General features: G+C 47.5%; 1 protein-coding gene and 1 pseudogene across 1 annotated transcript; both read right to left on the bottom strand.

Moving 5' to 3' along the window:
• Positions 1 to 6,829: 6,829 nt before the first annotated feature.
• LOC126546216 (uncharacterized) lies at positions 6,830 to 8,535 on the bottom strand (annotated as a pseudogene).
• A 353-nt stretch (positions 8,536 to 8,888) lies between these two features.
• LOC126543377 (uncharacterized) lies at positions 8,889 to 13,430 on the bottom strand. The gene has a single exon (XM_055078380.2). It carries the CDS (start codon positions 13,183 to 13,185, stop codon positions 11,602 to 11,604), a length of 1,584 nt encoding a protein of 527 aa, XP_054934355.1. The 5' UTR covers positions 13,186 to 13,430; the 3' UTR covers positions 8,889 to 11,601.
• Between the last annotated feature and the right edge of the window lie 224 nt (positions 13,431 to 13,654).

The following is a 13,654-nucleotide window of genomic DNA, read 5'->3' as shown; positions in this document are numbered from 1 at the left end:
ATAGGTTTTTTTTTTTTTTTTGCATTTGTAAACCAAACAAAAGCTGCACAAGCATATGTTATACAGGACGTTATATTCATTTTACAATTAAATCTCGTGACAGAGCAGGGAAAAAGTCAACTGTTCTAAAGAAAAAGAAAGGAATCAATAATCATTCAGAGCTCTGTGTTTGTTCAACCTTCTAGCCGGTGTCTTCATCAGGGCTGTTTCTATCCCTATTTTATAGCTATTGCTACCAACTAGGTCAAACCGCCGGTTTACTAACAGGCTTTCGTTTCTCCATCACCGAATTACTTCAGGGAATACATCGCCACTGAAAGGAAGTGCGGCGACAGTCAGACCCCGAGACGGCATCTGTGCTCGCCTTTCCAACGTCGCTGCGGTATTCGCGCCTTTCCTCAGAAAAGCGAATACCACATGGTATAACCTGCAGGGTTAGCGTTCTTCTTTTTCTGGTGTCCTACCATTCACCCCTTATTAACTCTTCTTTTCCTTCTTCTTACAAGAACGCTCGAACAACTGTAGACGTGCGTGGCCAAGCCGCCCGGCGGAACGCGGAGGAGGCAAAGGCCCGGAAGAAGCGTCGAGCGGAGCGGCAACGTCTTCGATGTGCAGCGTAGCGGGAACGCGAGCGCACGCTGGCTCGTAAACGCGAAGCGGAGCATCGTCGAGTGGCGGCGACGAGCCCCGAGAAAAGCGGCAGCACGTAACGGTGCTAAAGACTGGTACAACAACACGGGCGCGAAGTGCTTTCGCTGTGTGTGACAAACTGCAGCTCAACTCACGACTCTGCTCGAGCACCGGGGAGCGCGGTGAAGATTTCACCCAGAAATGCGACGCGGACCAGCGTCGTTACCCAACGCAAAGAATGGCTTATTGGAACGCGAATGCGTGCAGCACTTGCTCGCAAACGTGAGGCCGTGCGAAGTTGACACGCACGGACAAGACAGCTCAGTGAAACCGGACCGTTTTGTTTACGAGTGTAAACGAGTGCTTTGAGAACTCGTGCAGAAGCAGTTCGGTTTGGTATGTTTACATATAGTTTGTGCGCTAGACTGCTTTATGTCAAACCTGTCTGCGGCGTCGGAGCACCGCAAGTTTGCGCTCAGCGTTGCGTTTTCCAGCGAAAACGTGGTTCATCGCAAATACCACAGAAAGTTTCGTTTAAACAGATTCCTACGATAAGTGGGATGCGCCTATGTATTTTGGGTGTGTTATACAACCGTTGAGGTCGTCATCATCGTGCTATTGCACTGAGCTTTATAAACATCCGGCTTGTCTATATTGCAGCTGTGGTGTTGTGGGGCGGCTAAGTGCGAATTACGCGAGCAGCCACCGGCTATAGATCGACGCCACCGCGGCATCCCTTTCCAGCAACAACACAGTGCGCGTTGACATCCGAGACATAACCCCCAGAGGGTAAACAGGAGAGACCCGATCCTCTGGCCCGCAGCTGGATGCCCCCGTTACAGTGCTGCGCCACCAAACCAAGCAGCGCGACAGCCGGGTCAACGATCCTACGAGAGCAGTTGTCGCCAGTTGCGCTAATCGCTTTTGTAACCACATCAGCCTCGGAGGATAAAGCTTGTTCCCGAAAGAAATGGCACTGGATGCAGGACCATAAGAAATAACGTATAACATGGGCGTCAGTCTTTCTGTGGCCCTGTAACGAGCGCTGTTTTTTTTTTTTTTTCAGAGCGTTGATGCCCAACCAACTAGATCAATTTTGAGCTCTTGTGCAGTACTCTCTATTCCTCTCGACGAATTAGCCAGTACCATTCCTGAAGAAACCGTATTGAACTGGCTCGAAACTTGCTTGGTTTCGGGGCCATACCTATAGCGCCAGCTTTCATCCCCCGTGACGATCTTCGAAAGAAGGTCAGGGTCAGTTTCGATGCGAGTTTTCAAATCAAGGCACAAAATAAAAATATTGTTTTTTGTTTTGCTTTTTGTACTGTCAGAGGGTGGGGAATAAACTTCGTAGCAACACGTCTCATGCCCAAATCCACACCCACAATCTGTACTCACAAGAGCTCCAACGCATACCAGCAGCTTTTCAAACCTTGTCAATTGCGTAGCGACGACTCTCGTTGGTTTCTTTGCCGAACTTTTTCGACAACCTCTCAGGTACGACTGGTTCAAGGTCGGCGGAAATGAGGATTGTCTTTAACGTTCATTTCTCCTATTGAAACCTGTCAAATCACTGAAAATGTCGTGTACGGCTACGTGGTCCTCCATAAACACATAAACGCATTTGACGCATTTTAAGGTTCTTTTTTTTTCTTTTTTGTTGTTTTTCCAAGGAAGAATCAAAATCTCAAGGAGAGTCGCTGTCTGTCCCGAGCAGACGTTGCAATTTCGCAAGAGTAATAGTGCTACAACAGTTGTGAAAACTGTAAGCAGAAACCTTAAAGACGTTTTACAGTGACGTCGGCTTGGCTGCTGACTTGTGAAGTATCCATCCACACAGGCCTAGCGGGAGAACAAAGCAATGCAATTACGAGGAGCGCTTTAAGGTTGAACATGACTTTTTTTTCGACGGCACTAAAAAGGCTCAAAGGGGGTCGCTCGTTGAAACCAACGTACAAAACATGTTATCGGATTACCGCTTGTATATTTGCAAACATACTACACACGCACCTTGATTTGATATCGTTGTGTATGGGAAAGAAGCCATTATTTGACCTTGTATTTGTCGCGTATGCAAATAGCACTGTTGTAGCGCCACGCATAACGCAATCGGAGCGAAATTCAGCCTTGCGCGCGGATTTCAGAGAGGCGTAGCTCGCCAGTGCGTTCGTCCATCCGGAGCAGGAATTGCCGCGTTTGAGAGAGCTCACTATACCATAAAGTCACAATTTATCAAACTCAAACTGGTGTTCATTAGGAATCGTAAGGCTACAAATGTGCAACATGTTGAAAAAAATTAACGATAGCTCGGCTGTCCCTCCTCCACCCCCTCGCCTGCGTTGACACTTACGGTCCAAAAATCGCATGACAAGACTCGGGCAGCTAGACAAGAGGGCTGTCCAGCCTTTTTCATCACAATGGAACGTGTCCGTCTCCATAGCGAGCGCAAGGCCAGGAGATTGAGGTATACTACAGGAACCCCCATCAACTATACGAGTGCCGCGGTCTCGAGCAGGGCAATGTCGGGCGCCACCACCACCAGGAGGTGGGGGGGGGGGGGGGGGGATCTCTTTACCTTTGTGCCGAAACACCTACTGCAACACAAGCGGGCCCACAACGAATAAGGAGCAAGCACGATAGCAAAATTATACCGTAAGAGTCCCGCTAGCTGTAACACAAGTTAGGAATGTAACCCTAACGCGTGAATAAATGTAACTTGTGTATTTGGTCATCTCATTTCTTTGCCTAGTACCCATACACCGTCTGCAGCACGCATAAGACGTTTCACATATCCCTCTGCGGCTGCGACGCCGATACAAACTACCCTATTTATTTCTCTAGGGTTGCAAAATTGCGGCGCGACTGGCCGCTCGAGGCACTTTGCGTGTATTCGCGGGCTTCTTTAACGCTCGGAGAAACACTTTTATGTAGCACGTATTGAGCAACAGAAAGCTGTATCGGGAGTTTTTCATGTCGCTCTACAATTTTCTGATTGACACTTTTCATCTAACTATAGTATTTGAGAAGTTGATTAATTAATTAATTAAGACTAATTCTCTAAATAGGCGGCATGAAAAAAAATAGTTTCAGTACCTCCAAGCGACGGAAAACAACATTACCTTTGTTCTGTCCAGTTACGTGGCAGCTGCATATTTTTAAACTGTGGCTAAAGTTAGCTGGGACACCTTGTATATCAAGGCGACGAGGGCAGCGGCGAAGCGTCGTTGCACAGAGGACGCGGAAGAAAGCCCCTCGCGTCGCCGTGCCAACGTGTATACGCTAAGTGACAATGTAAGCTAAGTCGCCTAAACGAGACGGCGGAGCAGCCCGAGGCTAGACTTGCCGTTAGGCGGGAAAATATCGAGGCGCCCTGGGAAAATGAAAGAAGGAACAGCGAACTATCCTCCCGATGAACATCACGCAATATACTGCGTACATCTCCTATGTATACATCTTGAGTAGCATCCCTACTGAAAAATCCACATGCCCCATAACTCCCATATCCAATAATCCGATATGAAAAATATGGGATCCTATACAAAACCCCGTTTTTCTTATATGTCATATGATGTTATTGGATATAGGAGTTATGGGGAATACGGGGTTTTTTCAGTAGGGATGCTAGGCATACCAAAAGGTAAACCTCAACAGGATCCATTAAAGTGCCCTTCCCCCACTCTCGCTCTCTTTTTTTCTCTCAGTTCAGTTTATTGTCCTTAAAGACCCCCGGAGGGGGTATTACATAAGGGGTGGGTTTAACATGAGTTCCACATTTGGTACACTTTATAAGTTATATTCAAAGTGATCAATCACACGATATAGGAATGAAGACAGGCAAGTGATGCTAACAATGTCAGCAGGAAGGCCGTTCCAGACTTTAGCTGCTCGAGGAATGAATGAGGCGGAAAAATGAGTGGTTCGGGCACGCGGGCGTGCGACTTTCTGCGGTGAGAGATGCGTGCCGCAGGAACGATGTATGGCGCATGATGAAGGGTACTGAAAAAGAACTTGTGATAGAGCTCAAGACTAGCAATGCGTCGGCGATTAGATAGTAATGTTAGTCCGGATTGTTTTTTAAGTGCGGAAATACTGACATCATATGAATATTGTGAGTGAATGAACCTAGTAGCGCGGTTCTGAACAGATTCAAGTGAGGTGATAAGATATGTTTGGTTCGGGCTCCAGATGGCAGATGCATATTCAAGTTTTGCCCGAACAAGGGACTTGTAGGCAAGCAGTTTTACGTTTTGAGGTGCCTGGCGGAGATTACGTTTTAAAAAACCTAGTGTTTTATTAGCAGACGATATGATGTTAGAAATATGTTTATGCCAGGACAGATCATTGCATACAGTGACACCTAGGTATTTATAGGACTCTGCTAGTTCGAGAGGCATGCTTCTAATTTGGTAGGGAAATACCAGGGGATTACTGCTACGAGTGAAAGACATAACTTTACATTTTTGCACATTAAGTTTCATTAACCAATCGTCACACCATGTTAGTATGTTGGTGAGGTCTTTCTGCAGGGCTGTTTGATTGCTGGTGTTACGTACAGTTCGATAAATGACACAATCATCGGCGAACATTCGGATATTACAGGACACATGTGAAGGTAAGTCATTAATATATATTAAAAATAATAGAGGGCCAAGAACCGATCCTTGAGGGACGCCTGATGTTACTGGCACAGGGTTAGATAGGTGATTATTTATAATGACAGATTGGGAGCGGTTGCTAAGAAATTCAATGATCCAATTCAAAACATCAGGATGCAAATTAAGTCTTGTAAGTTTCAATATTAGACGTTGATGAGGTACTGTATCGAAGGCCTTAGAGAAATCCAGGAAAATTGCGTCAGTCTGTATGTTACTGTCAAGGTTAGTGTGAACATCGTGCAGGAAAATGGCCAGCTGTGTTTCACAAGAGAAACCTTTGCGGAATCCGTGCTGGGCGGGATGGAAAAAGTGATTCAAGTCAAGAAAATTCATGATAAGAGAGTAGATGACATGTTCCATGATTTTGCAGGGGACACTTGTTAGGGAGATGGGGCGGTAGTTAAGAGGCGAGTTTCTGTTACCTGATTTGTGAACTGGAACGACCTTCCCAATTTTCCAGTCATCTGGAATGGAACCTGAAGAAAGGGACTGGGCAAATATCAAGGACAAATAGGCTGCAGAAATCAGCTTAGTGTTTTTTAAAATTTTTGGGTTAATCTCGTCTATGCCGGAAGATGATGAACACTTGATTTTGTCAATGATCGCACAAATACCGTCTGCACTGAAAGCAATGGCTTGCATTGACGATTTTATACTAAGCGATGACGAAATGGGAGGTTCATTAGATTCGTTAGTGAACACAGAAGCAAATGCCGAATTGAACACGTCGGCGCAATCGGAATCATTAATAATTTCGTTCGATTCGTTAGTTATCTTAATAGTGCGCGTTTCGCTATCGTTTATAACTCTCCAAAATTGCCTCGGGTTATTGATTAATAGGTTTGGTAGATTATTGTGATAAAAGGAGTGTTTAGCGTTGCGCAGTGCGTCGACGTAGCTCTGTTCGGCTTCATAATATTTATCCCATGCGCATGGGCGTCCTCTGTTTGGCGGCGCGATACAGACTCTTTTTTTTGTTTTCTAGGCGTTTTAAGGCCTTTGTGAACCATGGTTTTTGCTGATAAGAACGAAAGGTGACTTTAGGAATGAATTTATGTGCAAGATCACTTAGTTTGTTTTTGAAGCGCGTCCAATTGCTGTTAACGGAATGGTTTTGAAAAGTTGATTCGAATATAGGAAAGAATGTATTCATAGCTTCAGTTATAGCTCCGTAATTTCCTTTGTCGTATAGACATATTGTTTTCTTAAAGGTATCCCGTGCCAACAAATTGAACGAAAAAGTGGCATGGATGACTTTGTGATCACTGATCTCAGGTAAGTAAGAAATGGATGAAAGGCTGTCAGGGTGGTCGGTTAGTACGAGATCGAGGACGTTAGCAGTTTGCTGCGAAATCCGGGTTGGTTCAGTTACTAGCTGGGAAAGGTTAAAGTTAAGGCAGAAATCAACAAAATTTTTGGCCTCTGTGTCCGGATACCGAGAATGATTGTATGGTACGCCAGTCTATTTGTGGGAAGTTAAAGTCACCGAAGAGAAGGATTTGCGCGTTTCGGTAGGTGGTTACCAGTTCGCTTATGACGTTAAGTTGATGGCAGAAATCAGGAGTAGCACTGGGCGGTCTGTAACAGATACCAAGTAGCACTTTTTTTGGATAGGTATGCATTATGACCCATAGCATCTCAAGATCTGATGTGACGTTAATTAGCGAGCATGGCAACTGCTCACGAACAGCGACTAGCACACCACCACCACGGGTTCCTGCGCGGTCGTTCCGGTAGAGGCAGAAACCGGGCAGGTCGGCTAGAACTTCGCTATCAGTAACGGCGCTGCTCAGCCATGTCTCAGTTAGTAATAGTACGTTGCTACCGGTAGATGAAACTATGTTCGACACCAATTCACGCTTTGGCAGGAAACTGCGCACGTTCGTGTATATTACAGAAAGCGAAGCGCTATCTCTGGAGCAAGTTGGTGATATGTTATTTTTCTGTTTGGGGTGATGTAGCTGCTATGACAACTCTTTGACACTACTCGAGGCGGCATCAAAGGTGTATCTTCTTGAACCGATGAACAAAGTCTTAAAGCGGAGTGAAAACGGAACGCCTTTACCTTTTGCGAAAGCAACGAGATGTTTTCGGGAATTTCGTACTGATCGCGAAAAGTCCTCGCTAATACTGTAGTCAGTGCCCTTAAGCTTTCGGCCACTCGAAAGGATGTTAACTTTGGTTTTATGGAAAGTAAATTTTGCTATGAGGGGGCGAGAGTGATTGGGGGAGTGACGACCGATGCGATGTGCACGTTCTATTTCTTTAGGGTCGATGGTTAGTTGCAACCTATCGCGGCAAAGTTCCACAATCAATCTTTCGGAGTCGGCAGTGGTTTCCGAGCTGGAGGGGTCAGGAATGCCGTAAAAAATTAGGTTGTCCCGCCGTGAGCGATTTTCGGCATCGTCGATACGTGCTTCGAGCTGGGAAATGCGAAAAATAGCCTGTTCAGTCGTGGTGCGCATTGCATCCACTTCGTTTCGAATGGGCAAAAGTGCCTGGTAGTGACTCAAGATCATTCATTCGTTTGCTTAGATCAGTAATTGCTTTATCGGTAGAAGTAAGTTGCGACCTAAGACCATGAATTTCAGTGATCAGCTGGTTCTGACCGGCGGTTAGTTTTCGCAATTCGGTTAGTAGGTTTTCAGGAATGTTAGGACCCGGGTTTATTTCCACATCACCGGCCAAAATCAGCAAGGCATGAATAATATGAGCACATTCGACAGCAATGGCGGCACAGCAGTGCGGGCTCGGCAACTGCATCAGGAAATAATTGCTAGATTTTTTAGCGAAGAGAGCGTATGGTTGACTAACCTGCATTGCAAGAGCAAATGGTTTAGCGAGCTGTGCAGATGCGCAGTCGCCGAGCCCACAAAGCTGCGTCGACGGCCGCCCCCAGTTTATATCTGGTGAATGCGTTGCTGTTGCTGACGATGGGGATTGCCACCCCTGACTGAGGACCACCGGCCGCCACTTCTGTTGGATGTCCGGGTATGTCGCATCGCTGGTACGGAAAACCTGGATGTTGGCTGGCTCGCTTCCTTGGCAGTCGACCACGCACCTCGACGAAGCTGACGTAGCAGCAGCGGTTATCGTAGGCAGCAGGAAATGCACAGTAGCGAAGGTGATGATCTGCATTGCAAGAGCAAATGGTTTAGCGAGCTGTGCAGATGCGCAGTCGCCGAGCCCACAAAGCTGCGTCGACGGCCGCCCCCAGTTTATATCTGGTGAATGCGTTGCTGTTGCTGACGATGGGGATTGCCACCCCTGACTGAGGACCACCGGCCGCCACTTCTGTTGGATGTCCGGGTATGTCGCATCGCTGGTACGGAAAACCTGGATGTTGGCTGGCTCGTTTCCTTGGCAGTCGACCACGCACCTCGACGAAGCTGACGGAGCAGCAGCGGTTATCGTAGGCAGCAGGAAATGCACAGTAGCGAAGGTTATGATCCGCATTGCAAGAGCAAATGGTTTAGCGAGCTGTGCAGATGCGCAGTCGCCGAGCCCACCTGGTTCGGGCACGCGGGCGTGCGACTTGCTGCGGATGACTGGTGCGGTGAGAGATGCGTGCCGCAGGAACGTCAAGTAGTATTTATTCGGACAGCAACACGAACAAAACAGACAGCAACGATTCAGTGGCTTCGCCTTATAAAGGGAGCATGGGTGCAGTCGAGCCATGCGATTGGCTGACGATACAACAGCACATGTGAACAATGACCGCGTGCATCAGATACGCGGCGCACAGTGACAAGGGAATACGCGTGATAAACGTTGCACAGATACAACACTTCCCCTCCAACAAGATCAGAATCGGTCATACGTCAGACGATCTGGCTTGCGCTTATCACGAGCGCTGCGCCTGAGCAGCACAGGTGAACCGGCATCGTTCTGTTCTGACGTTGACGCACTTTGGGCTCCACGTGAGGGTGGGCCACCATCACTCCGATCCAACACTGGCCGGTTTGAGGCGGGTGCAAGGACACTTTCACTTTCAAGCAGTTCACTTGCATGTGGCAGAGGTACATCATTTTCCTTAACACTACCAGGCTTTACACAAGAATGTCGCAAATGGTCCGCGTGCACAAACCGCGTCTGTCCATCCACAACCACAAGGAATGTCATTGCCGATTTCACATCCACAATTTTGCCTGGACGCCATTTCACCTGTTCCCCACGTACTGAACGCACAAACACTATCCCCAACAGAAAATACTCTGGGTGAACTCCTCCTCTTGTTTGCACTACGTACATTACTCTCAGATTTGGCATTTATTGTATCCTGCACATCTGGTTTCAATAACGACAACCTTGTGCGCAACTTCCTCCTCACAAAGAGTTCAGCTGGTGTTTGGCCGGTGAATGTATGCGGCGTCGTTCTATAAGCGAACAGAAAATTATCAATTCTGTGCTGCAGTGACCTGGAACTTTTATTCCTCTGGTCTTCCAGCAATTGCTTCAACAGCGACTGCTTTACTGCTTGAACAGCACGTTCGGCCGAACCGTTTGACTGAGGATGATATGGCGGAGTAAGCGTGTGCTTAACCCCGTTTGACAATAGGAAGTCCTTAAACTCTTTTGCACGAAACTGTGGCCCGTTATCAGTGACTACCTCTTTCGGTAGGCCATGACTTGCGAACAACGAGCGCACTGTTTCGATCGTGCATTGCGCGGTCGTTGACGTCATGACTTATTTCCAACCATTTGGAATAGGAATCTACAGCCAAAAGGAACATCTTTTTTTCTTTTTCAGCAAAGTCTAGATGTATCCTCTCCCAACTGTTTGTGCACCACTTCCAAGATGAAAGCGGCGCTAGTGGCACTACAGATTTTGTGCTTTGACAAATTTCGCACTGCTTTGCAGTTTGTTCCAAGCAGTTGTCTATATTTGGCCACCAAACCATTGACCTTGCAAGAGCTTTCATCTTTGTAATGCCAATGTGTTGCTCATGCAACAAACACATAACTTCACTTTGAAGCGAATGTGGTATCACGACTCTGTTGTTCCACACCACACAACCACAATCCACTGAAAGTTCAAATCGCCTCACGAAGAAAGGCTGATAATGAGCGTCCACAGTACGCGGCCATCCGTGCCATACCATTTCACGAACAGCGCTCAGAACTGGATCTTTCAGTTTCACGCTCGATATCTTTCGCAGTTATGGGCAGTTTATTGACAGGCGAAAAATAAAAGATTTCTTCTGCCTCGTCACCGGCGTCCGGCAGTGGAAGGAGTGATAAACCATCTGCATTGGCTATCTTTGTTCCTGGTCTGTGCAAAATACGAAAGCTGTAGTTAGCAAGAAAAATTCCCCAGCGGTGCACTCGAGCTGCAGCTACTGCATTTGTGTGGTGCTTAGCCTCAAATATGACTGTTAGCGACTGGTGATCAGTGATCACACTGAAAGTACGCCCGTACAGATATTTATGAAATTTCTTCACTCCAAAAACAACTGCAAGCGCTTCTTTTTCCACTTGCGCGTAGTTACGCTCAGCAGGCGTCGTCGTCCGCGATGCAAACGCGATCGGTCGCTCTACGCCCTCAACCACGTGCGACAGCACTGCGCCTAAGCCGTAAGCAGAAGCGTCACATGTCAGCTGTATTTCCTTCCTTACATCATACAGTTCCAAGACCATGTCTTCACTGATCAAATTCTTACAGCGACTGAAACATGCGTCACACTGGCTTGACCATTTCCATGTGCTGCCCTTGCGCAACAGTTGGTGGAGAGGTTCTAGCACATTTGCTAGGTCAGGCAAAAATTTGGCGTAGTAGTTTACTAGGCCCAAAAATGCCTTTAGCTGAGTCACATTACTTGGTTTTGGCGCTTCTTGAATCGCCTTTACTTTTTCTGCTGCTGGGTGTACGCCATGCTTGTCTAGCTCGTGCCCCAAGTAACAAACATTTTCTTGGAAAAATGTGCATTTCCCGGCGTTTACACGAATGCCGTGCTTACTAAGCGCTTGTAGCACTTGCTGGGAACGGTGATAGCACTCTGTCAGGTTTTTACCTGCTATTAACACATCGTCCAGGTAACAGGCTGTTCCCGGTATGTTTTGTAAAACCTGGTCCATCACGGCTTGAAACATTGCGGGTGCGCTTGCCACTCCGTACGGCAATCGCCGGAACCTGAAAAGTCCCATGTGCGTATTCACCGTGAGCAGTTGCTGTGCCTGCTCATCCAGCTCAAGCTGGAGGTAAGCCTTCGACAAATCTAGTAAGGTGAACACGGTCCCTCCAGCCAGTGACGCGAATATGTCCTCTGGCAGAGGCAGTGGATAGTGGTCAAGTTCAATATCCCGATTGACCGTGACTCTAATCCCCACATATCCTAATTTCTTTTCCTGTTTTCTTTGGCACGATAACTAGCGGTGTAGCCCAATCACTGTGCCTGACTCTGTACACCACACCAGCTTTCTCAAGGTCACGCAATTCACTCTCCACTTGTTCGCGCAAAGCATATGGTACTCGTCTCGCCTTACAAAAAGTTGGATGCACATCGGTTTTCATTCGTATACTACCAGTGAATCCTTTGATAGAACCATAGCCTGGCTCAAACACATCACCGTACAACTGTTTCAACTTCTTTTCAGCTTCCGCTGCTACCATCTGCCTGCCCTCCTGTACGTTATCCACGTCACGTTGCAACTGCTGAACAGCATTTTGCAAGTCAACTTTTAGTGTAGTCATCCAATCGCGACCTAAAAGCGTCGGCATGCGGGCTTCATTTTCTTGCTTTGCAATTATCAGAGGCAGATTGTAGCTTCGGTTCTGATAAGATACATTGACGTTTGCTACGCCTTTCAGTTTGAGTGCAGTGCCATTATACACTCCTAGACGCACGTAGTCTTTGGAACATGGATAGTTTGGAAAATTTTCATCAAAGTCCCTTTCAGACATTATGGTCACAGCTGCTCCCGTGTCTAGTTCCATCGGAATCTCCTTGCCGTTTACTTTTACTTTAAGCACAATAGGCGGAGAGCTATGAACTTGGTTAGTCGTACTAACAGTAAGCAAGTCTGTTGACAGCAAGGTCTCCTCAACTTTGTGCACGACCTTTGTTTTGCACATTTTCGCTACATGCCCTGGCTTCGAGCATTTGAAGCAGGTACTTTTGAGAAAAGGACAACTCACTGGCGCGTGCAGTCCGCCGCATCTATAACAGGCGCGAACAGTGCCTTTCCCACGTTGCTTCCTTGGACCGTTTTGGGGGGCACGCTGCTCGTTGCTAGCGGTCTTCGTCGCGTGTCGCCTGCCTTGTGTGGTGGGCTCCCGATGCCAGTAAACGTCCGCAGGACTGGCGGTTGACCCCTCCGGTAGCATTTCTCGGGTGTCTTTCTGGGCCGTTTCCAAGGCGGTGGCAATTTTGCATACTCGCTCCCAGGTGACTTCGTCGTCTGACAGGGCAAGAAGACGGCATCGAATCGAATCCGTCCTGATTCCAGCAATCAGTCGATCCCGGAGTGCTTCTTCCAAAAAGCTTCCAAACGAGCACATTGCAGCCAGTCTTTTCAGCTCAACGATGAACTGTTTTAGGCTTTCATCCGGCTCTTGCTTTCGCTGGTAAAAGTGATACCGTTCGGTAACCACTGACCGTTTTGGAGCATAGTGCTTTCGGAGAGCTTCTGTAGCTTCTTCGTACTTGACTTCCGTTGGTTTCTTCGGCAGCAGCAGGCTACGCAGAGTCACGTAAGCCTTTTCACCCAGGATTGTTAAGAAGACTTGCAACTTCTTACTTGCGTCTATTCCATTGGCGGTTGCATACAGGTCGAACCTTTCCAGGTAGACTTCGATATTGCCAGAGTCTGGGCAGAACTCGGCCAAGGATCCCAGGGTGGTGGTCATCACTGATGTCCTCGCTTGCCGTGGCGTCGTTGCCGTTTCCTCAGGCTTGGTCATTGCCTCTGCCCGAACGATCCCATCTTCGTCGCCATGTTGACCAGAGACGCCGTGAAGTCAAGTAGTATTTATTCGGACAGCAACATGAACAAAACAGACAGCAACGATTCAGTGGCTTCGCCTTATAAAGGGAGCATGGGTGCAGTCGAGCCATGCGATTGGCTGACGATACAACAGCACATGTGAACAATGACCGCGTGCATCAGATACGCGGCGCACAGTGACAAGGGAATACGCGTGATAAACGTTGCAAGTGTGACGTGAAAATCCAGTACACTGCACAGGCTCACCATTAAGTATCCGCGAAAGCGAGCTAGGTGCCTTTTGTAATCTATTGCAATTTGTAATTTGCTGCTCTCGGCCAAATCATCGGATAATTTCTACGCTGATAGCAACAAAACGAACAGTAACGTAAGCCTTTGTCAAGAGTATACGCATCGCCTTCAAGATATAGATAGGCCTTTCGGCT

The sequence above is a fragment of the Dermacentor andersoni genome, chromosome 1 (genome assembly GCF_023375885.2).
Source record: "Dermacentor andersoni chromosome 1, qqDerAnde1_hic_scaffold, whole genome shotgun sequence".
NCBI lineage: Eukaryota > Metazoa > Arthropoda > Arachnida > Ixodida > Ixodidae > Dermacentor > Dermacentor andersoni.
The sequence above is the reverse complement of the archived record's forward strand: the minus strand, read 5'-3'. Positions and strand labels throughout refer to the sequence as shown.

Coding starts and splice junctions, on each gene's coding strand:
- LOC126543377 (XM_055078380.2), bottom strand. CDS start 13,185: ATGACCAAGCCTGAGGAAACGGCAACGACGCCACGGCAAGCGAGGACA.